The sequence below is a fragment of the Strix uralensis genome, chromosome 20, assembly GCF_047716275.1.
Source record: "Strix uralensis isolate ZFMK-TIS-50842 chromosome 20, bStrUra1, whole genome shotgun sequence".
NCBI classification, from domain to species: Eukaryota; Metazoa; Chordata; class Aves; order Strigiformes; family Strigidae; genus Strix; species Strix uralensis.
In genome coordinates this window covers 9,915,880-9,939,924 of record NC_133991.1, presented here as the reverse complement: position 1 = coordinate 9,939,924, position 24,045 = coordinate 9,915,880, and the positions used below count along the sequence as shown (strand labels likewise).

The 24,045-nt window shown below is 50.4% G+C and overlaps 2 protein-coding genes across 6 annotated transcripts in view; one reads left to right on the top strand and one right to left on the bottom strand.

The window, feature by feature from the left end:
* VPS53 (VPS53 subunit of GARP complex) overlaps positions 1-17,047 on the bottom strand; it is a 74,206-nt gene extending 57,159 nt beyond the window's left edge. For 3 of the 4 annotated variants that reach the window (XR_012631719.1, XR_012631720.1, XR_012631721.1), the window contains exons 1-4: positions 16,940-17,037; positions 14,040-14,120; positions 13,038-13,087; positions 12,148-12,214 (exon numbers count right to left, since the gene is read on the bottom strand). Coding sequence is in view for 1 of the 4 variants with exons in the window: in XM_074890500.1 (XP_074746601.1) it covers positions 12,148-12,214; positions 13,038-13,087; positions 14,040-14,120; positions 16,940-17,023 (282 nt within the window). In the remaining 3 variants the exon portion in view is untranslated. Of the gene's footprint in view, positions 1-12,147; positions 12,215-13,037; positions 13,088-14,039; positions 14,121-16,939 lie in introns of all 4 variants that reach the window. The other variant, XM_074890500.1, reaches the window with a different exon arrangement.
* Positions 17,048-17,191: 144 nt separating this feature from the next.
* Positions 17,192-23,367, top strand: TLCD3A (TLC domain containing 3A). Of its 2 annotated transcripts, XM_074890531.1 has the most exons (5): positions 17,200-17,411; positions 17,812-17,895; positions 19,981-20,194; positions 20,371-20,466; positions 20,971-23,367. In XM_074890531.1, the coding sequence occupies exons 1-5, from the start codon at positions 17,290-17,292 to the stop codon at positions 21,238-21,240; spliced, it is 786 nt and encodes a 261-aa protein (XP_074746632.1). In that variant the 5' UTR covers positions 17,200-17,289; the 3' UTR covers positions 21,241-23,367. The 2 variants fall into 2 exon arrangements, with proteins under 2 accessions (XP_074746631.1, XP_074746632.1); XM_074890530.1 differs by having other exon boundaries at positions 17,192-17,411; positions 20,371-23,367.
* The last annotated feature ends 678 nt before the right edge of the window (positions 23,368-24,045 follow it).

Sequence of the window (24,045 nt, the reverse complement as noted above, 5' to 3'; positions counted from 1 at the left end):
TTCGTTTCTTTAAACTTGCTTCCAAATATTTGCTTAGCCATTAAGACATAAATCTTTAGCTACTCTCCTAAAAAAAGAGCTGCATATTCCTTATTTGAGTCAGAACACACTAATTCATCAACATGCTTGTTTTTTATAGAATTTGCATTTAGAGATTAAAACATTTCTTCAAACAAATTGCTGAAAGTAAGACTGCGTGAATTTTTTTTTTTTTTTAAAGTCAGGAGGGCACCGTCAGACAGATCTGATGGGAAATTTGGAACAAAATTAAGTGTTACTTCTTGCACAAAGCCTACAATTAAACTTTCTTATGGTTCTTTTTAAAGAAACCAGTAAAACCTTTTTAGCTGTAACATTCTAACTACAGCATCTGAAAGTAAAATACTGCATGTAGACAAAGGAAATAAACTAACCAATAATGGAGAAAAACCTTCACTTTGTTGGTCACCATAAAGATAAAAACCCTAAACACTATAAAGCAAAGAGCAAAACCAAGGAAAAACAAACTTCAATTATAAGAAAACACCTCATACTTGATAAACGGTGTTCATTATTAAGAGATAAGAAACCGACACCTAGGGCATGAAAGTAGGTCTAATTGTTCAAGGTGTAATATAGAAGTTTACTAATGTATCTAACGATTATTCTTTCACCTGTAAAAGAAGAGAGGAGAAGCCTCAGCCACACTGAAGGCTACACTGTGTATCGGAGAGAATGCATTTCCCTTCACACTTTGCTCCTGTTAAGACACTGAATCATGACTTCTAAAAGCATTTTCTTACTGCTTTTGTTATTATTTCATAACTAGCAGGTTTATTTTGGACAGAAATTCTAAAACCAAAATAGTATCAAGAGAATAGGAATTGCTCTTATTTCAGCATAACTGGTTTACACGATGAACAACATCCAGTAATCTTCCATCTGCGGCTTGACGCAGGGTTCACCTTGCATTACTAATTTATTGGTTTTCTTGCCAGTGCAACTGGGAAACATGTAAACGTACGCACCCTCAGACAGCATACAGAAGTTAAGTTATTGTGTTTCCTTCCCTACAACAGCAGTTCATTTCAGGGGCAGAGGACCACGAATAAATAAAGAGACTGGATACATAATCTGTTGCGGTTATATGAAACAAGGATGTTGAAATTAAGGTTGCGATGTACTGGAAAAACACCATATGACTCTAATCAACAACTGAGCCTGCAAGCTACAATTAACCCATCAGAATTATTTATTAAACTTTATGCAACCTCTGAGGTTGCAACGCCAGGCACCAGCTGAGAAATACGGCCCGGACAGGGCTCGACTGCCTGAGAGAGGCAGAGCCATCGGTCAGCAGCGTCTGAGGCTTTTTCCGTAATGTTTGTCCCCGGGGTACCCCGGCTGCTCTGACAACAGTAAATTTAGCAACGAGGGCAGGACCAGCAACGGAGCAAGAGACTCTAGACAGAGCACTCGATACAAGACAGGCCTCGGCTCCGTATCGCTTTCCTCCTCCGACGCAGCGTGTCTGATCTCCTGCCCCGACACGGGTTCAGGAGCACGTCCTGGCTGCAGGGGGGAAGCAGGCGACAGCAGGGCACGATGGCAGAGTGCGACGGTGTGATGGCAGGGTGACTCTGCAGGGCATCGCCCAGCTCCATGTGTAGCACCTGGGGAGGTACAGCCCCAGCACCCGCAGAAGCAGGGACCCAAAACACAGTTTTTTGGGGGGGCAACACCCAGGGGGATCTTCCAGTCTAAGATCATGATGTCTTTTTAGCCAGCCCCGTTTCTCAGACAGCCTGTATTTATGCAGTGGAAGCTCCCCTGCTCTTGTGTTACCAGCAGAGATGAAATGCAGAAGACTGAGAAACCACACATGGGACTTGGAAGACCCAACTCTGCAGCACACAGCCAGACCCCAGGTAAGCTGGACAGAGAGCGAGCTACACAGGTTTTCATCAAATTCTCCAAAGCTGGAGGGAAAAACGTAGCACATGAATCAGCTAAAGCTCTCCAACCTTCGCCTTGAGATGCAACAGGAAAAGAATCCAAACACACCAGTATAAAACAATAGGGAGTTAAACCATGAATCACTAAGAAAAAGACTGCCTAAAGTATAGCTTTACTTGGCATTATTCCAAGCAACTTCTAAGGTCAGTCTGCACATCATCACTTGTGTCACACCTTTTCACATGGGATCTTCCAAGCAGCAAAAGGAGGAAAGAAAATAACCCAAGTGAGAGGTGGGACAAGACCATGTCTAAATCATTAGATTTTGAAGTGAAGCATCCTTTAAAAGGTTATGTCCCAGCAACTTACAGTACCAGACTGACATTAACACACACAAAAGCAGTGTTAGCAACAATATTCCAGCCAAAAAAACAGTGCAGTGAATTACAGCCAGTCTCTCCAAATCCCCACAGCCGCTGTCGATGGCCACAGCCTCCTCCCTCCCTCCCCAGCCGAGGTACGGAGCTGTCACATCGCTCCCATCAAGCAGCAGTGTCTCATCAGTGGGTGTGTTGATTTCTAAATCCCTCTTTATTCATCCTATCAGGACTCCTGTGCAAACAAATACTGAAATACTAGGAAATATGCAAACAGGAATTGAGAGGCCCGTGGGTTACTACAAAATGATGCTGAACTGGGGAAAAAGAAAATTTTCAGAGGAAGTTTGTTTGCTTGGGAAACCCTGAGCTTGGGGACTAACTGAATTAACACTGTTCTGTCCTCAGTAATGGTTAAAATACCTCAATGGTTTCCATATGCTCACTGGTGTTGTGCTAGAAACGTGCTAGTTTTATTTGATTCTAGCCAATATATATTTCAATTGGATGTTATAACTCACATCAGAAAGTTGCCCTTTGCTAAGTATTTTATAGACACTTGACACATCTGCCAAATTCACAGCATCCAAATGTATTTTTAATGTTACAAATTGGGCTGTGGTCAGGATGCTGAGAATTTAATGCTCCTGGATCAGTCTCCACTCTTGAATACAGAGCGTTAATGCTTCTTTCATTTGCTGCCACACTTACAACCCAGATTGATGAAAATCCAGACCATGACTAAAAATAAGTTCCCATCCCCAATTCTCCAAGGAGCCTCAGCTGCAGAGATTTCAAAGAAACCCTTGCACACTGTGACCAGCCTAACAATTTCTGCCACTAAAACCTCATACAAATGAGTCCCTCCCGATTGAGAAAGGGTGGAAATATACTTTGATTCTCAGTTCAATTTCATTTTAGAGAAGACTCTTAAGTTTTACAGCTAGGGATAAACCACTGCAGCTGAAGCTGAGAGGGCTTGTCCATCAGAGCAGGATGACATTGCACCACAGCTCTGCCAGCTCATTTCCCTGAGCAGACAAACCTGAAGGGCTCATCACCCTTGGTTTTGATTTTAGCAGATTTCTACCCAAGGAGTTCATCAAATACTACATAACTACTACAACTGTCACTAAAAAACAGAGTTTTGTGTCATCAGCTCCAATCCTAACCACTAAGGCTGCTCAGGACACTTTAAATCAACAAAGCAGATTATGTCCAACACTGCACCAAGCTTAAAACTGCTACTGCTGCCCCTTCACTTAAGCCCCCAAACTGTGCTCAGAAATCAAACTCCATGTTCTGAACAGCTGCACAACCACCAACACACACAGGGGGTGAAGCGAGAGGTGATTTCCAGGTTGTGCTGGTTGAAACCTTGCAGCTTAACTCCCAAACTGCACTCCTGTGCTAGTCCAACATCCTTCTGAGCTGTCATTTTTTACAGCATCGCCCAGCCCTGCACACCGGTGCCTGAACCATGAAGAAAGGTGGCGATGCGCTGTAAGTGACAGAGGTTTTAGCGGTCTTGCTTGGGTGAGTAATTTTACATGAGTTTTAGTCATGCATCTAATTTACACCACAGTGGCATGGCCATTTAAACGTTAACTGTGGGAGTTGCACAACCTTCCAGCAAAACCTTTGGCTTCATCATGCTCATACCTCAAGGTGGGTTACTACAGCTTCATCACGCGGCTCCACGGTAGCAGGTGAGCAGCCACAGCCTTCCCCCACGCCCAGCCCAACACATTAAACACTATTATCATGCAGCAAAAACTCCTCCATGCAGACACTTATTATTTCCCTTATCACTCTTCTTTATTTCAGAATACCAAAGCTGTGAGTCTCCACCCTTCACATCATTTCTGTTTACACCCTGATTGCAGCCGTTTCCTGCACCTCTCTATGCCCAGGATCCACCTCTTCTCCAGTGCGAAATAACTGGCTGCCCTTGGCTGCCACAGGCACACCGGCTCCTGCGCTTGCCCTCTGCTCCAGCACTGAGCTGCCTGTTTTGGTTTGATCGGGAGTGCTGCATGCTTAAATTTGTCTAGGAAGTCTGTAAGTGACTGAGGGATTCCAATGAATTTGTCTGCTGACGAGTTTGCACACTGCAGGCAACATTTCGGTCGTATTTGCGATCTCGGAGCCACGCTTGACTTCGGGGGGGGGCACATTTAGCGACCACTTGAGTTGCACCAGATTTTGCAAGATGAATTCATGTTCAGGTTGAGACCTTAGAGGAAAAATATAGGTGGGGAAATGGCCAACCATACCATGAATCCTACAAGTAGGGATTTCTGAGGGGAAACGCTGACAGTTCACCTGCCGTAAGCACAGCTGGAATAAACATTACTATGCACCGAAAATGTGAGACAACAAAAAAAGAGAAAGAAAAAAATGAGATCTACAATAAGAAAAAAATCCCCTGCCTGTTGTCAGGATTTCTATTTTCAGGCTGGGCTTCTCGCGTTGCTGGCATCAGAACCACTGGCTGTGGAACAGCCTGGTCTTCCTTTGCAGCTTGCGCTGCCTTCAACACCACCAGCAAGCGCGCGCGTCCTTCGCCAGCGCAAAACACGACCCGGCCCCCAGCCTCGGGCTGCAGGACAGTGAGAGGCTGCATCCACTGCCCTCCCGGACAGAAGCACATGGTGAGGTCAAGCTCAGACTCGCTTCTGCCTTGAACCAGGCTTTGCAGCAGATGGCAAAAGTTATGCCTGACCTCTTCATACAGTTGCAGATGCCAGTGTTCATGGCCAGGAGCCAGAAGGATAATAAACAGTGCTATTTCTTCTTGGCATGCCATTCACCTGAAAGCCTTTTCAATAAACATGTTCGAGGCTAGAAAAAGCTCACTGGGTCTCTTACATGGGAAGGACATTGTTCAACTGTCATAACCCACTAGGGAAATGACTCTAAATGAAACACTTTTGATTTATTTTGGCAGCTCAACTTCTGTTTATTATTCATTGGTTACAAAAGAATATTATGGGACTTTAACCACTCGTCCGAGTCTTACAGAATCTGTGGCATGACCTTTTTTTTAAAATACATAAAATGACACAGCTTAAGACACAGTATTTAACCCTTATCCATTCACCATCTTAAAACGTATTGAAATCTAACACTAGTCTGCTCCTATTTCAGAATAATGACCTGTTCATCAAAAACACAGGAGATAATGCTTAGCCATGCAGGAGACAATGAATATAATCGAAAGACGGTGCCTGCAACATCAGGGATTGTGACACAGAAAAGCCCACAAATATTTTAGAGACTTAGGCTTAATTAGTTATTAAGAGCTTAGGGTGATTTTCCTCATCTGCTCTTAGGGCTCAGGTGAAGGCTGTCAGTGCTGTCCCAGCAGCAGAGGCACATCACTGCCCACCACGTGAGCCGAGCCTGGGCACGGTGGCCAAGGAAGCAGCATGCAATTTGATGTCTGGAAGGGAGCATATATTCAAATAACTAAAACAATGAGACAAAAGTGCCTACGGTAGGAGATCTGAAAGCACTGACTACCTTGGTTTAGCGTGAAACACAACCTGCAGCCAAACAAGCCACCTCCACACAAACAGGTGGAGGTAAGGAGAGAGGCTGAAGCAACAGTGCTGCCTATTAAGTGTGTTTGTGCAAACGGCACAAACTCACCTCCCTGCCTGCCGGGCTGGCGCTGCCTGTAACCCAGCACTTGCAGAGCTGAGGAGGACACGAGCTGCCGACTCCAGTGGCACCACCCGTAGCTCAGGACGCCGACAGCTAAAGGGGCACTCGAGTAGCCGGGATGGCCCCTCGGCGGGGCAGTACCCTACTGCCCACTGCTCCTGCCTGATGCAGCGCCCACACCACTCTCTTGTGCTCACCATCCATCTTCACCTCTTTCTTCCTCCCTATATTGATTCTGCAAAGTGTTTCCTGATCTCTATCTAAAGTAAAAAAAAACCACAAACTATTTCACAGACTTCCATCTACGACCTTGTCAAACCCAACAACCTGTGGGCATTTGTCTATGCCAGACACATCCTCCTCTTTGCACAGGCTTAAATACGGCAGCACACATGCAGGGCAGGGCCAGGCCGGCAGTCTGAGCCTCCCCACAGCCACAGAGCAGAGATGTTTATTTTCACATGCAACGAGAAAGGACAGCGCTGGTTACCAAAGGATGGGATGGCTAATTGAACTGTCTACTGCTGTGCTGGGTTCAGGCTGGGCAGCAAGGATATATTTGTATTCTTTAAGCACAGCAGCTGCTGTCCCTTTTCTTGCACTGCTGTAGTTTTGAAAAAAAAAATATTACTGTTCTCACGGAGCAAAGAAGCAGGAGCCAACCAAAGCAAACCAAGTTATCAACCCGTATCTTCAGCCATGAGAAACACACAAGGCTTTTCCCAGGCCAGAAAACATCCCTTTTCTCTCCTCATTGACACTTATCTTTGTTCTAGCACTAATTGAACCAGACCCTAATATAGTAGGAGATACTAAGCGATAAGCCAAGTTTTTCTTTAAAACACAGTCTCTACTCATTCAGTTTCAGTCATTTACTTTACACATGTGTGTGCACAGGGCAGGAAGGGTAAGACGGACCAGAGATAACAGAAAGAAATTATTTTTTTTTTAGATTCAAACTATAAAGCCACAAATCCATTGAGGATCTTGAGATTCCTCTGGAATTCTCAGTTCCTTCCAAAATGGATTTTGTATGAAGCTGCCTCACCTTTACTGACCTGAGCACCCCCATCCTGGTTGCACAGATAGCATCCAGGGTTAAACTAGATTGCAGACACAGAGAATACTTTATTACAAGGACAACAGCCTGATAGGTGAAGCAGCTTCAGCCAAACAACCGGTAAAGGCATGTCAGCAACTGTCAAAAAAATTACAGCTAGTCCATGCATAAGGTTTAGCAATAAACACAACGAAAGAGTGACAAATAAAACCGTACGGAGTGCGTTAAACACTCAGTGGAAAAATCTATGGGAACTTTTTATACTACACCCTAGGGCAGAGAGGAAATTATGCCACAACTGGACTGCAGCTCTTGGCAAGGTCAGCCCAGACTCCAGTTCAGCAGCAGCTCTGAGAAAAACCTTAGAGCGGAAAATTCGGATAGCACTGGCTCCCCAGAAACGGCAGGCGCAGCCTGAAGCGCGTATTGTTACAACTGAACCACGGCAGTTCCTACACTCCCAGCCTCTCCCAAGGCAGCCGAAATAGCCCAAGTCTGGGACTCCCAAGGAAAATTTTGTTACGCCCTGTAGAGGAATGTTCCACCCACAACTGTTGTTTCCTCCCATAAAAGGATCATTAGTGAGATAATTTCTGAGGTTCATGGTATTGTCTACAGATTTTACTGAAATATCGCACCAGGAAGGGGAAGCCAAATGAGCCAGACTATTTTAAGGCTTTTGCATTTGGAGGAAATTCTAGGGCAAAATTTCAAAAAGGCAGATGCTTTGAACTGGGAAATGTTACGCTTTGTGGAGAAGGGAGCATTCCTGTCTTTAGAGCTACTTCAATAACTCTTTTGGGGCCACATCTACTTGATCGACTTTATTTTTAGATTCAGAATCTGCTTTTTCAGACACCTAAATACTATTTTATATGAACATGTGTATGTGATCAAGACTATTTGGGAAACAGTTTAGAAGTTAAAGACTGACTATAAAAAGCTGCTCTTACATCCCTCTCATACCTACAACTCACCTCAAAGACCTGCTCAACCATCTCAGCACCCGGGTGGGGCACAGAGGTGTTCTCCCCAACATTACCACTGCCAAACTGCCAGACAGACAGGACAGGAGATTTGATCAACAGGGAGTACAGTGGCTGGATCTGCAATTTGGATTTTGAACTTGCTATATCCCCAGGGTCTCCTTTTCCTTAAGGAGCACAGAGAGCACATTCCCACAGCTGCATACTACGTACTCCCCGCTGGGTACGACGGGGATTTAGATTGCTCTAACTGGGAGAATAACATGCAGCACTATTCAGACACGTCTCTGCTGGCAGCACTCCCTCGCCATCAAAGATCAGTAAAACGTCACCCTAGTCTCAAAACCGAGGCTGGGCTCCCCTCTCCTGGACGGCTGCAAAGGTGCAGCTCTGCACAAGGCTCCACACGACAGGGAAAGCTGCTTTGCTGGGCTCAAGTGGTAAATGACCCCTTCCCCAAAGACAAAGCAAGCTGTTAAAGGCTAAATACCCTTAGTTTGTCTTCTAGATCTTGCCTGGTATCAGTGGCCTCCAACACGCTACCAAAAAAAGAAATTAGATGGGTTTGTGGCAGGTGCCAGGTCCTGGTGATTTGGGCTGCACTTGAAGCAATGGCCTACACGAGATTCCCAACCCCACATTTGGCAGTTAAGGCTGACGGGAGATGGAAAAGCCAAAGATGAGCTTCCTGAATCAGCTTCTGCACCCATGGTACACAGTGCTCCCCCACCTGCAAGGGCAGCAGGGACGGCAACCGCTCGTGCAGGCAGCTCTGCCTCCCCACACAAACCTGGGGCAGGCAGGGCACAGCGAACACGGACAACTGAGAGCAGGGGCTCAGCGGGGGACACCCTCCTGGCTTCCTTTGACTTAAACAGGCACTTTTTTTTCTCCTACCACTGCATCTGAGGTTTATGTTTCCTTTGGAAGGAAGTCAGAGATTGAAAAGATGTTTATGGAAACTTGTATTTACTCTCCAGACACGAATGGCTCCTCTAGCTCTGACACCACGCAGTCAGGCAATTCTGGCAAATGCTGATTATAGTTTGTACCACAAGTCGTTAGACAGCGTGACTGAAGGAAAGAGGCTTTTGCACAACACTTTCCAGGTCCAATCTTGCAATAAACACACAGGATCCTGAGCTCCCACTGACATTCAAGCAGCTACAACATCAGAGTTCATATGCATTTTTATTTACAGCACACACTTTCAAGGACACGACAGATTGCATCGTTCCTCTCGGGTCTCAGCGTGTCAAGGGATGGAAGTCACTCAGAAGACAATGATTGCTTTTTCCAAAGCTTGTCTGCTGCAAGTACTGCGTACCGCAGGCCACAGGCATCTCACACGGGAAGAAAGCGTTATAAATGGGAAAAGGTTCAACTTTTCGCTGCGGTTGGTTTTAAGCTTTGTTTCAAACCTATTGCACAAGCTGGTTGCCAACTGTTTCTTAATTAACCAAGGGTGGTTTGCAGTTGTGGTTACTATGATAAAACGCAATAACGATCTTCAGCCTAGGCTTCCTAAGGGAGAAGTTCACAGGATGATATTATCTATCCATGTGTATACTTCAATCAAATTTTGCAAGGAAATACTTGTCTTGAGGATACAAATCTCCTACAAATTTAATAAAAATAGAAGATCAGTAGAAGAAAGAACTTAATTTTATTGTGGCACCAAACTATGAACTACTACCAAAAAAGGTAAAGAAAGAAAAAAGCCCTTTTCAGTAGCATTGACTCCCTTCCTAGCAGAGTGCTGACTTGTCTTAAAGGCACCTTGCTTTCAGTTGTTTCAAAACAATTGCTTACCATACGTTGGAAAATTAAACCCTTCCTCTCCAAGTGGGAGAAGCCAGGCCTCTTGTTCTATAAAAAGTTAACATTTCTAAGCGTCCTTGATTCCACTGAGAATGAGCTGGTAAAACAAAGGCATTCTTTGGCATGGGAACTGGTGGCTGAAGCTGAAAAGCAAGGTTTTCGCCCCCACAATCGGGTATCAACAGGGTGGTCATGTGCAAAAGGCTGCCTCACTCCCCCAGCTAGCGCACAAGATACGCTCAAAGAAAGCAGCGCGGGGGGTGACAGGAACAGCAAATGTTTCTTCCAGGTTTCCTGTGGTTCTGGGGAGACAAATATAAAATTTCATCTCAAACTGAAATGCAATTCAAGCACTCCCCAGTGCTGCCAGATGACCTCTCCCACTGCGCGTCCCTCTGACCAGCTAACGTGCAAGGTCTGAGGTTGCCGACGCTCCTTTACTGCTTTAAACGTCAAGACCCAGCCACGTCCTGTCGCTCCAGCGGTCTGGATCCAGCGATTCACATACGAAATGCACGTACAAGCGTGAAAGGGCGGACGTGGATTAAAAACGCAGAAAGGAAAAAGCTCATAGCATTTCAGATTCAAACAATTCTTCTTACCAGCGAACTAACACTTTCAATAACTGAGTGGTTTCAGTATTTGTTAGAATCTCTTAAAGTAAGAAACAACTGTTAGAGACTGCGTGGCCTTAGCTGATGCAGTCTGTGCAACTGCCAGCTCTGACCTCTGCCTTAAAGTCTGCTGCTACCTTGTAAAGCAACAAAATGAGGGAAAATGGGAAAAATCACAGCTAAAACATAAGGATATTTGTGATGAACTGCAGCTCCAGGCCACTTGAACGATGCCCTGCAGAGACATGCCACACACACGTGCATGTTTGAAGGTTTTTACTTGAACAGGAGTTTAACTGGTTCCTTTACAACCAAACTAAATGAAGGGCAGCACAGACGGATCTGCCTCCCCAGCACCTCAGAGCAGGGTGCTGCCACGTCAGTCTGGACATGCTTGAGAGAACTTCAGAGGGATTAAGAAGTGAGAAAGCACAGACAAAAGACAAAGCTCTAAACAAAGCTCACTGAATCTCCACAGCACAGAGACACTTTTGTTATCCTGCAAGCACGGCTGACCTTGTTCATCCACACCACGTTCATCCTTGGGACCTGCAAGTCCTGAGGCACTCGGGGCAATTCTCAGGCGCAGCTGAGAATTTGAATTTGTCACCTCGAATGGGCCCAAAAGGCTACAACATCACCAGCTTCCCAATCATATCCAAACTCTGTAAGTACTGCACTAGCTTCTACTCCCTCCTCAATTTCTGTAATTGCCTTGCCACTTGATTTCTTGTCTCATCCCTGCACAGTGATTACAGGCAGCACCACTCCCAGGTATGCCACATCCCAAGCATGTCCCCAGTTTAATAGCAGTATGCAGGCAATCATGCAAGCTTAAAACTAGTTCTGCTAGGAGAGGTAAGCATCTGACATTTTTATGAAAGCAATACAAAGGCACAGATAAGTTGAATAATTCGCTCAAGGCCACACTCTGCAGCAGAGAAATTAGAGAGATTAGAAATATATGCCAATGGCTACTGCAGCAAGAAGTGGAAAATACAGCCAGTGCTGGTGAGGGGATGACTACCCCACCCCAGCAAACTAGTCTTAAATCTAGTGTTAAAAAGACGAGTCAGTGTTGACACTGAGGAAAGCAGCATGACTGACGATTCAGGGCAGTAATGCTCCTAGTCCAAAACAGAACAGACACAGGGGCAATACCTCAAAATCAGACAAGAGGTAGCCCAGGCTCAGCATTCACAAACACGGCTGCCATGGCGTGCTGCTCAGAGCTGCACTCCCAGCAAACACTTCTGTCAAGCAAAAGACAAGAGAAAACCTGACAGCTAAATAAGACGTGCAGGATGGACTGGCAGCAAGACAGCAGGCTCAGTCCCTAGCAGCTCAGGATGCTAATAAAGGCTAAATAGCCTTTTATGGATCCTTACTCTGTACCAAATGGGCTTGTACCCATTTAACCCCGTTCGTTTTATCATTAGCTTCAGAGTGGCACAATCGCAAGCCTCCTGGTTTTGCTTTTGATTTTTATATTGATTTCTCATTCCCTTCCCTTTGGAGGGTGACCAGACAGCAGGTTAGAACAGCTGTTCAGCTCGCCAAGCCAGAGCCAGCAGAAACACCTCCCTAATGACGGGCGCAGGTTTCTGCCCACCAGAGCCGTTTCTCAGTTCAGTATGGCAAGAGGAGAACCTTTACTGGTTTTACCGGGGATGAGACGCACATACCTGTCGGCCATCCTGTCCCACGTTGGTCTGTCCTCTCACTACCGTTCGGATGTTGTCATCCAGCCTCCTGGAGAAAAGAATCTGTAATGTCAAACTCATTCTCTATGTGTCCGACCCAAACAGCTGTGAGAACCTTAAGAGCTACAGAAGAGATTTAAAATAAAACACTGGTGCTACCAATGCTAAACTCACCATTTTTCCCCCCCTCTCTCTGTAGGACATCACTATCTTACATGATTTAAAACTTCTGTTGCAAAAACAAAAATCCATTTCTTAATTTAATCAGGGCTTCTTGCATTTCTCTTCCCTTAAGCAATATTGTTCGTTTTCCCTTCTCTGCTTTCATTTCCACTTTCTACATGTTAAAGTGCTGTCTCAATCATTTGGTAACAGTTGGTAATGCCAGACTACACAGAAAATGTAAGTATTTCCTGCACAATTGTATTTATTTTGTACTTTTAGTACCAATAATGACAATAAAAAAACCAAAAAAAACCAAAATGAGAGATTTTACAATTGCTATTTTGACCTCACAAACAATAAATTTTCAGCAACCAAATCTTCTGGGTAGTTTGTTCTCTCAGCCTTCAGATTGTACTAAAATTTGGTACTCGTTGATTCTTACTTCATTGTTTGTACAAAGCTCTACTTTGAAACCCATCAGCTAAAATAACCTCAAAGGCACGTATTAGACAATAGGGGCAAAGTATAAAAAAAGAATTATAATTACAGGGAGCCATTCTCATCTCTGTCCCACTACTGAACTCGAGACTGACCCTATTCACATCTTTTAAGCATATTGGCTATAGTGCAAAGGGTGTATTTATGAAGCCTCGGTGACAACCAGACTGCCCGCCACCTGAGATGCAATGAAATGAAGAAATATTTACCTTATTTTCAATCTGATTTTGTTCACCACTTCATCGATGTTTGCCAAAGACTACAACATGAAAAAAACAAAGAGAAGTGAAACGGGGAACCTGTTGCTGTGATACACATCAGCTGTGATACCTAACACTTTCCCACCTGTGACACTTTACAAAGAGAGCAAAAACTTTGTTCTAGAGATGGAGGAACTGAGACACACGGAATTGCCCCTGAAATGCTGTGGTGACAGTGACCACCCATGGGCAACGGGGACAGAGCCTTAGCCTTCCCGGGGCAGAGACCCTCCCGCATAGCCCAGACACCCAGGGTGAAGGAGGCCTGGCAGCTGCTGGAGCCGTAGTGGGGGCACTGAAGGCGAAACAGCTCCCCACTGCTGGCAAAGGGAAAAAAAACAAGCCAGCACCACCAGCAAACTAACTAGAAACAGCCAAAAGTCAAAAAAAAAAGCCAGTGCTGTAGCAGATCTTAAACATGGTAAACATTGGAGCTGGCTCACAACCCAACCTTCAGCTGCAGAAACACCTCCTTTTTGCAATAGATTAGTCCAAAACTGTCCCTGGGGCTGATGTGGGGAAGACAAAGTACGGATACGAGCCCACAGTAATCTCATCCTTTAAATCTCAAAAGAAACAATAGGTTTCAAACACGGACAACTCTCCAGTGACATTTCACAGGCAACACCTGCCTTATTTGGCTGAAACCCCTGAGGATTCACCAATGATTAATACACAGCAAGTTATCAAATTTACTGCCAGAGAAACCTCTATATAGAAAACTAATTTTTTTCTATAGAACAAAGCAGGACTTTTACTGCAGCAAGCACTCTGGGTGGAAGGAAACTCCATAATGACAGCGAATCTCATGAGATGCAAATTTAAGAAGCAATTATTGTTGTAGCCCTACTACCCATGCTGCTGTTTAAAAGAAGGGGCTTTGGTACAGGTTTAAACACGCCCTCAGTCATTTACTATCAGGTTACCCCTCGTGCTGAGAGCATGACTTACTTGCTCAGTGGGAAAGAGAGTATTGATATACTCCACAGCATTGAAATCTGCCCTGTCCAGTGGATCTTGGCTTGGAAACACCTGAAGAGAGGGAGGAAAACAAATCAAAAATCCATCACTTAATTTCTGTAACTTTACATGGTATCTACTACTTTTAATTACTTCAGCACCCACTTCTGAGGGTGTTTCACAGCACTGTTCCAACAAGCGTGCACAGAGAGCGGTGAGGCCCCTGCGCAGGAGCCGAGCAGCCACATGCTCTGCAGGTCTCTGATCTATTCAAATTCCTGTGGGTATCAGCGTGGGTAAACACAGATAATAGACACGTGTGCTTCCACAGACAGCCCCAGCACAACCGATCATGTGCAAGGAATTCCCGAGACACACGAGCCATTAATTATGCATCCCAAACCACTGGGATGCTTTTGCCACTGTCTGTAAATGAACCCCTGCGCTGAGGTATCGCCCTTCTCTTTGCCTGGGCTCTGCAGGGCCCTGTGGTGAGAGACGGAGGAGTTGCTTTCCACAGCCATGTAATAGGAAACATGATGAATTAAGAAATGCTTGTACAAGTTCTCTGGAGACTTGGGTTTGCCACTTTCACGTGAAAAAGACGGAGAAACAGAATCTGCTGAATGATTATTCCTACCCACGGGAAAGGGAAAAGAGCAGCTGTGGTGCAAACAGATTTCATCTCTCCTCAGAAGTAGCTCAAACAATACAAACGTGGCTGCCAGGCTTTGCTTTTTGTTCCCACAGACTAAAATATGCTGCCTTCCCTCCTCTGCTACCGTCTTCATTCCATATTTATACAGCCATCAGCTCGTGGTCAAAACTGAGCCTAGTAAACGTGTAGCTCACCCCACAGATCATCCTGGTTACTGAAAGCCTTCACAGAAACCTGTGTTACCTGGGCACATGCAGCATTTACACTGTTTTACACATTTTTGCAGCATAAAAGCAGTGGTTTTGGGAGATAATTTAAATAAAAGCACCTTCTCCCTGAAACAGGCCTCTTTGGCAGCTTTCCCAACATTACTCCTGTGGCTAAGAAGCAGGCAGCAGTGAAACATGCCTGAGGTCGTACCCGAGTGAGGAAGATGCTCTGACATTGGCCCATCTTATGGGTGCAGCTGCAACATCACAACCAGCCTGTCCTGCTCCGGGCTCACAACTCCTGCAGGTCCAATTAACCCCACACCTCCACAAGCACTAAGTGCAGCTGAAGCAAGGGGCGGGATGGCAGCTAAAGGCTCACTCAGGAACCTCTCAGGAACCTCCACTCAAACTGCTGATAGAGATCAACGCTGCAGGCGGCTGCACCCGGTTGCTACTCCTGGTCTTTGTCACAACTCATTAAGCAGAGAAGAACACCCAGTGTTTGGTGGGGCACCCAGCTGGGTGTGCTCCCTGCCCTGCTTCAGGCAGAAGTCAGCTGAGCCAGTTCTGTTCATTTAACCAGAATCTGGTAGGTTTTGCCCAAAGCTAATTAAGGAACACTCAAAGGAACCACAGGATTATTGGGTTGGGAAGTGCCAGTGAGGAATTGAGGGAAGGGAGGAGGCAGCATCATCTGCAACATCTCCCCTTGTTCAGGATGTAAATATCTGCCTATAGCCTTATCGTCCATTAAAATAATTCAGCCATGGATGTGGTGGATTCTCCACTGCTCAAACTCTCAAGTCAAGACTGTCTCTAAAAGACATGTTTTACCTTGAAGAGATGTTTTGTGCTTGATGAAAATGTCATTAGGTAACTTTCTTTAGTTGTACAATGTGAGAAATCACACCAGGCTTCTCTGGCTTTCAAACATACAGGCTCTATAAAGCGCAGAGGATTCTTTTTTCTGGGCTAGTTCCAGGTCTCCCTTAAAAGGTGGCAATTATTTTAGCAATTTGCAAGATTTCAGCAAAAATTACTCAATGGTTTACTGCCAGGTGTGCCAACCTCATGCCAAGACAAGAGTACCTGGGGCACCTCTTTCTTTGGAGCAATAATATTCCAAAGCTGGCCCAGCACCCACAGAGAAACTGCATGACCCTCCTCACCTTCTGGTGCTGGGCTCAGCTGAGATGCTGCCCCAGCTGCCACGGTCCACCCTAGTTTTTGAGGAGAAACACCAAAAGCGATCTGCCAGCCCCAACACTCAAGAAAGTGAGAAAACTTATTTGAGTGATACTTTGAGAGACAGTTCCTGTTGCTGACCACAGCCTTCTACTACAAGAAAGAGTTCTTTGGGCTGACAGGGTGGCTGAAGTCAGCACCAGCTCACTCACAGACTCCACCAGACAGATGATTTCACCCTGAGTGCTTGTGGAGTTTTGCTGGGCTCCCAGCGTCACAGAGGGTTTCGGGGAACACTGAAGGACTCAGGCTGGAACATACCGATCACAGAAGTGCAGCCACGGCGTTTAGATTATCCTGACTCCAACCGAGCCACAGCCCGCTTGACTCCATTAAGAGGCTTTACAGAGCCAGCAACAATGTTCAATTAAAGACAGAGAACAGTCAGTGCCCCGTGTCCACCAGAGATGGGGAAGCGATTAATGGGAGACGCTCGGCCGCGGCCCAACCGCAGGACCGGCCCCTGCGTCGCGGGGGAAGGCGACGACCCCCCAGCACTAACGCGGCCCGGGCCGGCGGCCAGCTCAGCCCCGGGTCACCCCGGGGCGGCAAAGGGGCTCGTCCCCCCCACGCCAGACAGGGAGGCCGCAACCGCCCCAAGCACGGTCAGCTCGGGGCTTTCCGGGGCCCGGCAGCGGGAGGCCCGGAGCAAACCGGGGGACACCGCCGGCCCGGGGCCCTCACACAGCCGGCACCGGGCCGCGCCCACACCCGGCCCCTCAGCGGAGGGGTCGGGCCCGCCCCGCCCATCCCCGCGGCAGGCCGCCCCGGCGCACCTGCTCGATAGCGGCCTGCACGGCGGGGGCCAGCTCCAGCGCCGCCTCCAGCCCGGCCGCCAGCTCCGGCTCGTCCTCCTCCATGGCGGCCGCCGCTTCCGGGCCGCGCGGCACGCCGGGATACTGGAGGACTCACACACGGCACCGGGGGCGGGGTTTGACGGGGCGGGGTCTCCCGGGGCGGGATGGGCACTGGGCGGAGGCGGGGCTGCCGGGGGCGGGGTGGGCACCGGGCGGAGGCGGGGCTGCCGCCCGGCGGGGCTGAGCCGAGCCTGGCCGAGCCTGGCCGAGCCGCGCCGGGCCCTCCCGCCGCCCGGCCCGCTGTTGACATCGCGGCGGCGGCCGTCCCCATGTGGCGGACGCTGGCCCTCGCCTCCGCCTTCTTCCCGGGGCTCTTCGCCCTCGGCATCCGGTTGCTGGGATGGGCCGCCCCGGGACGGAGCCTCAAGGACCGCATCCTCCTCAGCGGCAGGTACGGGCGGGAACGGCGGGAGGCCCCAGCGTACCCCCCCCTCCTCGCTGTGGCGGGTACCCGCTGGGGGAGCGGGGATGCTCCGGTGCGGCTCTGCCCGCGGGGAACCGGGCAGGGCCGCCGCTGATCCACGCGGCGGGGAAGGGGCGAGACCTGGAAACACCCCCGGCCGTGTCCCCGGGGGGCAGCCCGTGGCACAGCCACCCCGGCCTGGTCCCACGCCTGGGCGGGGGGCAGAGCCCCCCCTCGCCCCGACAAGGCTTTCGGGGTGCGCACGGAAAGGGCGTCCTGAGCCCCAGCAGCTCTCCCGCTGCAACCGCGTCGTGGCCGCCGCCCCCGCTCCTCGGCCCTTCAGGGGTGACGTTGGGGTTGACCCATTTCCACTCTCTCTCGGTTTCAGGTTGGTGTCGACAGTCCAAGCCACGATGGCAACGGTATCGGGGATCACGGTTGTCCTTAACTGCAAGGATGTGGTGCACGACAGGTAATTGTCCGCTGCTGTCCCCCGAGGAGCACACAGGGACTGGGCCCCGCCAGCTCGTGGCTGGAGGGTTTTATGCCAAAGGCTTGCATGTACAAAGGAGAGAGGAAAACCAGCTTCATGTTCGTTTTTCCTCCGCTTTGGGTTAAGGGTTGGGCAATGCGCTGGCCACACGCCCCCTGAAAGGCGCTGACTTTGCTCAGCCCTGGGGCTGCTCCGCCAGCACGGAGAGTCTCCTCCTGAGAATGGGCTGTAACATGGGCCCATAGCTGAGCAAAAAATAAAGACATCATCACTCCTAACGGGGTAGGGAGTGTCCTTGCTGGAAGCTGAAATTGTTGACAAGTCAAGCCGACCTAGTGAGAACTGATATTAGAGGTATATCGCCTTCTTTGTGCCAAATGGATTCTGAAGGAGTCCAGAAACAAGAAAATCAGGATGGAGTTTGCTCTGAAGGAAAATCACATTGTCTTGTCCTCGACGCTCCAAGATAAACTGCCCCAGAAATGGCTCTCGGCAGGAGTGATAGCACAATCTGTGTCAGAAGACTTAAAAACAGAGCTATTATCCAGAATAGCAGAGAAAAATTGTGGGAGGGAAGAATATAATTATGCTGAGCTGGAATTTGACCATCGCACACCACATTTTAGGGTAAATTTTAGGGAGGGCTGCCCTCTCAGCCATTGCAGACTTGCCTTCAATACACTGATGTGAAATGCCCTGTCTTGCTCTAGATAGTGAGATCTGAATTGCTCAGTCCCACTCAACCCAGACAGTCTAATAAGTTACCCTTTTTGCTCTAAAATAAAATACCTGCTCTGTGGATAGGGTAGATGCTAAATCCCAGACCCCTGTGGATGGAAGGTGCTGCCAGCAGCCCTCCTTCTCCCCAGAGCTGTGTGCTTGCCTGGGTGTTCTCCCAGCCAGCAGCTCCGTGCAAACACTTTGTGGCCAGAGACCTAGATTTTCTTTGAATCTGGAGGAAATACAGCCCAGTGCTCAGCAGGGAAGGCCTCAGAGAATGACAGCAAGACAGAAAGCCAGGAAGCATCACAAAGGTTGCAGTAAAATTTGCCAATTTATTTACACAGGCAGACAATCATTCTATTGCTGGCACTATAATTGCCCTCCAAAGCCCTGGGCAAGTTTTGCAAACACAATAGCTGGTCACTTCCCCTCCCTGCTTTACATCCCTTACATCTTCCTACCGAAATAGGAACACTGGCAACGACATTTTTCTTGAGATGGCAAGAGAGCATGAGCGGATTTATTTAGGCCCCAAGCTACCTTTCTTTAAGCAGCAGCAGAGGGTGGTGGTTTTTTTCGTTTGGGTGTTTGGTTTTTTTTTTTATCAGTGTGATTTCACTCAGGACTTTTTAAGGAGCCCGGTGTCCCTGCAGAGCAGGGCTTGCAGCTGCCTGGATTGTGCAACTGGAATTATGACCTGCTTTGGGAACAGGCAGCTGCCTGCAATTATTTCCCAACAGACAAATGTCTCGCGGGGGTTTATTGCCTATATTAAATATTTTGCACTTCACTCTCCAAAGTCCAGGCCTGGCACCTTTAAATAACTCCCAGGTCTCTGGGTGCTTTCCGAGCACTCCCTGGGTTAGGCAGCCAGCCGAAGTGGTGCAACAGGCAGAAAAGACACCGTTTTGGAGATTTTCTCCTACCAAGCATCAGCTCTGGGTGTCCCAGGGCTTAGGGGAGAAGATTACCTGCTGCAATGGGATTGGTGCTGAATTCCGAGCAGTGCTGTGCCCCTGGCCCACACGGCACACACCTGGCTGTGGGGCTAATCAAGATCCTCCCGTCAGCGCCATGTTTGCGCTCGGCTGGGCTGAGCCTGGTGCCTGGCACAGCCAAGCACGAAGCGGTAGCAGCACCGAGGAGGCGTCCTCCGCCCGTACCAGGTGCCTTTTCTCTGGTGAGCCAAAACCAAGTTAAATTTGAACACCTCTCAGCTTACCATCAGCTTCAAAATCCGCTGCTTCCATTTCTGACCTAGAGACTCTCTTCCAGCTTCTAGAGCACCACGAGGTGCTCGGAGCTGTTGCGATGCCTCTGCGTGTGCTGCTTCCCCCTTAGGCACTGGCTGGCTGTAGAGTACATCTGGGTCCTTGTTCCCTACATGACCTATGACATTTACGTCATGTACCTCTGCCACTGGCACAAGAGCCGGGACAGGGGAGTCGCAGAGACGAAGCACTCGCTGGCCAGCGTACGGAGCTTCCTCCTGCAGGAGCGGCTGATGGTGACCCACCACCTCTTCATCCTCGTTGTGCTCACCCCCGTCACCCAGGTAAGGGCTGAGCACAACTGCTGTGAAACCTGGCCTGTGAGGAGCCCCATGTGGCTACAAGGGCTTGTGTCTGGCAAAGCATCTCTGCTGGTCAGGAGCCCGTGACCCCCTGGGGATGCTCAGGGGTGGCTCCCGGCCACCTCTTGAGGAGGGCTCACCACTGGCTTTCTTTGCAGCACTTCAGGGGAGAGCTGGGGGACTTCTTTGTGGGCTGCATCTTCATAGCAGAGCTGAGCACCCCTTTTGTATCGTTGGGCAAAATCCTCGTGCAGGTAGGTGAGGGGGGACACAGGGCTCAGCTCTGGGGACCCCACAGCAGTTCATACCCTTTCCCTACCGCAGGCTGCCCTTCTCCATCAGCCCCTGTTCAGGGGGTCTTGAAGCGGGGCAGCCCCACAGCTGCCCCGAGCTCCCCACCAGTGCTGCCTTCCTCCCTGCCTCCTGTTAGGTTCCCATCCCTTTCCCCCAGTAAGCAGCTTGCCCAGTGGCATCCCCAAACTGGGAGCCGTGCCGTGTCCTGGTGCTGCCCCCTCCTGTCTGTACCTCCCCCTGCACCACGCTCCCTCCTGCCCCAGCCCTCTGTCCCCCACGCCTCCCTTCTCCCTGCCCTCCTCCATCCCCTCCCACCGCGCTTTCCTGCTCCCTCCGGAATTCTCCCCCTCATCCATACTTCCTGGGTGCTCATACCCATGCTCCCAGCGCAGTCAGTGCCCAGGGGAGCGATGGGGCGCTGCTCACTCAGCGCTCACCCCATGTTCACCTTCTTCCTTCCCCAGCTCAAAATGCAGGACACCCTCCTGCACAAGGTGAACGGGATCCTCATCCTAGTGACCTTCTTCCTCTGCCGGATTCTCCTCTTCCCCTTCATGTACGCGGCCTACGCCAGGCAGGTGGGAATCCCCATTTACATGGTGCCTTTCCGCATCCCCCTGCACTGCAACATAGCCAACGCCTCCCTCATCGCCCCACAGCTCTACTGGTTCAGGCTCATCTGCCGCAAAGCTGCCCGACTCTACGGCGGCTCGCCCGCCGACAAGAGCAGATAACGGCTGGCGGCCGCAGCCCAGCACGGGGGCTGGAAAAGGGTCAGCCCCCCGCCCCCCCCGGCTCTTCCGCCTTCACTGCCAGCGCGGGAGCAGAGCGGCGGCAGCAGCGATGCCACTGGGCTGGTTTAGCTGGAAGCAGCCTCACCATTTCCACCGCCGTGCCCGGCAGTGCCAGCCTGGGCTAGGAGGGCTTCCTCCCCATGCCGCTCCGGTGCCGTGTGTCCTCCCACCCCTGGGAGCCGGGGCAGGAGCCAGTGAGGAGGAGATCTGCCCGTAAGCACGACATTCCTTCTGGGATCCAGCGCTGTGGCCCCGAACTAACGGTTACACGAGAGGGGTTTGTTACAAACGGCCCCCCCGCCCCGCGTCTTTCAGGGCTGACACCAGACACCAGCACTGAGCTTGGCGAGGCACGAAGGAACCTGCAGCCCCGAGGCAGCAGCCGAGGCGATGCTGGAGCGTGCGCAGCCCCACGCAGCAGCGCTGGGGATGGGGGGGCCGTGTGCCAGACCTGCTGCAGCCCCAACTCGCTCCTCCGGCTCTGGTTTACTGCTGAGAGCAGAGGCAGGCCCTGGGGCTGTGGCACAGCTCTGCACAGCCTGTTCCTGACCTTTACCGACTTCGCCTCTACACTACATCTGCGTTCAGCCTCTTACCCTGCACTGCTGCTGGGCTCAGACTCATTTAAGACTCCACTTAACCCAAAGGTGCTTTTCACTACAACTGCCTGGTGTCTGTGGGTGACAGTCCCCGGGGAGGGTGGCTCTGGTGTCCCCAGCAGGCTGGATGGGAGAGAAGCTTGTGCCAGGATAGAGGAACGGTGACGCTGTCAGGGCAGAGTGCCTGTGGCTGAAGGGCAGGATGGGGACTGGAGAGTGCTGAGTCCCTGTCTCTGGGCACCATGCAGAGCCCTTCGTTGGCAGGGGATGCAACTTTCAACCCCCTCCCTTAACTGCAGTTGCTTTTATCCACACCACATCCCCAGTGGGGATTGGAAAGCTCAGCTGGCACACCCTGCCCTGCTCCCACTCCAGCCAACACCAGCAGCCCTGGCAGCACCCGGGGTACCAGTACAGCTCAAGCTCCGGTCGCACGGTCCATCCCTCCTGCCCCAGCCCAGTGCCCTGCCAGGGGAGATCTGCCAAGGAGGGAACTGGGTCAGTGCAGGAGGAACCACAACCCCAGAGCAGGGCGCTGAGCTGTGTCCTTCACCAGTTCAAGCCCATTTTCACCTTCAGTCACAGCAAAATGGGTCCAGGCATCACAGCCCTCCCTGCACCGTGGGGTTCGCAAACCTTGCGGGTGTGCGCCGGTCAGACGGCAGCAGATCAGTTCCTTCCCTGCAGCCAGCGCGAGCCAGGGCAGCCCCTTCCTCCTTGCAGCGCCCCGCACTTGCCTGGGGGTCCCCTCCTCCACGGCAGGTACCACACCAGCATGGCCCCAGCAGCCCCCCGTGCCTGGAGACCTGAAGCCACTCTGTGCCTTTCATTCTGTTCAAAAACAACAGCTGAGCTCTGGGAGACCTGGTGCTTTTGGGTGTCAGATCTTGGGCCAAACAGGGTCAAATGGGACCCCCCTGCCACTGATGCCGTCTCTGCCCCAGGGCGAGGCATGGTGCTCTGCCCTGCACTACTTCTGCTGCCCGCTCTGCCGCGACGTGGTGACCTTCCAGGCAGAGATGTTTTGCCTGGGCATCAATCTCTGACAGGTCGGTACCCACCAATGCAGCCAGCCCTGACTCCAGCACTCCCGGTGCAGGGACCCTGCCATAACACCCCAGCTCCCGGCACTTCAGCTGAGGAAGAAGAGGCCAGAATCCTCAAAGGCCACCCCGACACCCAAGAGGCGCTGGCTGTGAGGGCAGCGGGAGGGCCGGCCAGCCCTGGGGAGAGAGACCTCAGGCTGCAGACACACTGGCCCTTGGGGTTCCCCAGGGAACAGCCCTGGGGAGGATGCAGCAATGCCGGACTTGCCGAGATGGGCCTCGGACAGGGAGCAGCTGGCCCTGAGACAGACTGAGCCCTGATGGCAACCAGGTGGATGAAGGCTGCTCAAAACTGCCCAAAAGCATCTGTGCTTTCAATTTCTTCTTGTCTTTAAGAAAATAAAACTGACATGAGTGACAGGCCTGCTCTGGTCCCATCGCCTTCCTTTGCCATCCCCATTGCCACCGCGGTGGGTGGACGGGCTCTAGGGACTGTGGGAGGGTTTTCTTCACGAGATGAGGTGATTCCCAGGGACCTGGAGCTCCTTGGCATGAGCTGGGTCACCCCTACTGGTGCCCATCTCCAGGGTGCGGCCGGGGCTGAAGGACAGTGCTAAACCTCCCAGCACCTCTCCTCCTGCAGCCGACCCTTGATCCACGCCAGTGGGCTGAGCCAGTGAGGGGCCAATGAAGAGGGCTTCTATGGCTTCCTCTTCCCCGACACCCAGTAGAAGCTGCAGCGGGTGGCACAGAAGCTGAGGCCGGGGGACATGTGTTCCCACCATGGCCCCCGTGCCCCATGTCTGGCACTGCCCAGGCCAGCAACTCCCCAGGGATGCTCTGGCAACTACAGGAAGCAACTGCCAGATCCTCCTTGATCCAAAAAGGCCCATTTCTGCAGGAATTGGAGATGTGGAGAGCCTAGGTGGCTTTATGAGGAGCCCAGTATCACTGGCCACATGGCCCAGCGACACGTGCAGGTCTGTGTTGGGTGAGGGGAATCGGGGATCCCCGGGGCCGTGGCGCTGACGCCCTCTGCCTCCGTGCTGTCCCCAGAGGTGCCACATCTGCCGGCTGCGGGTCACCTCAGTCACCTGCCA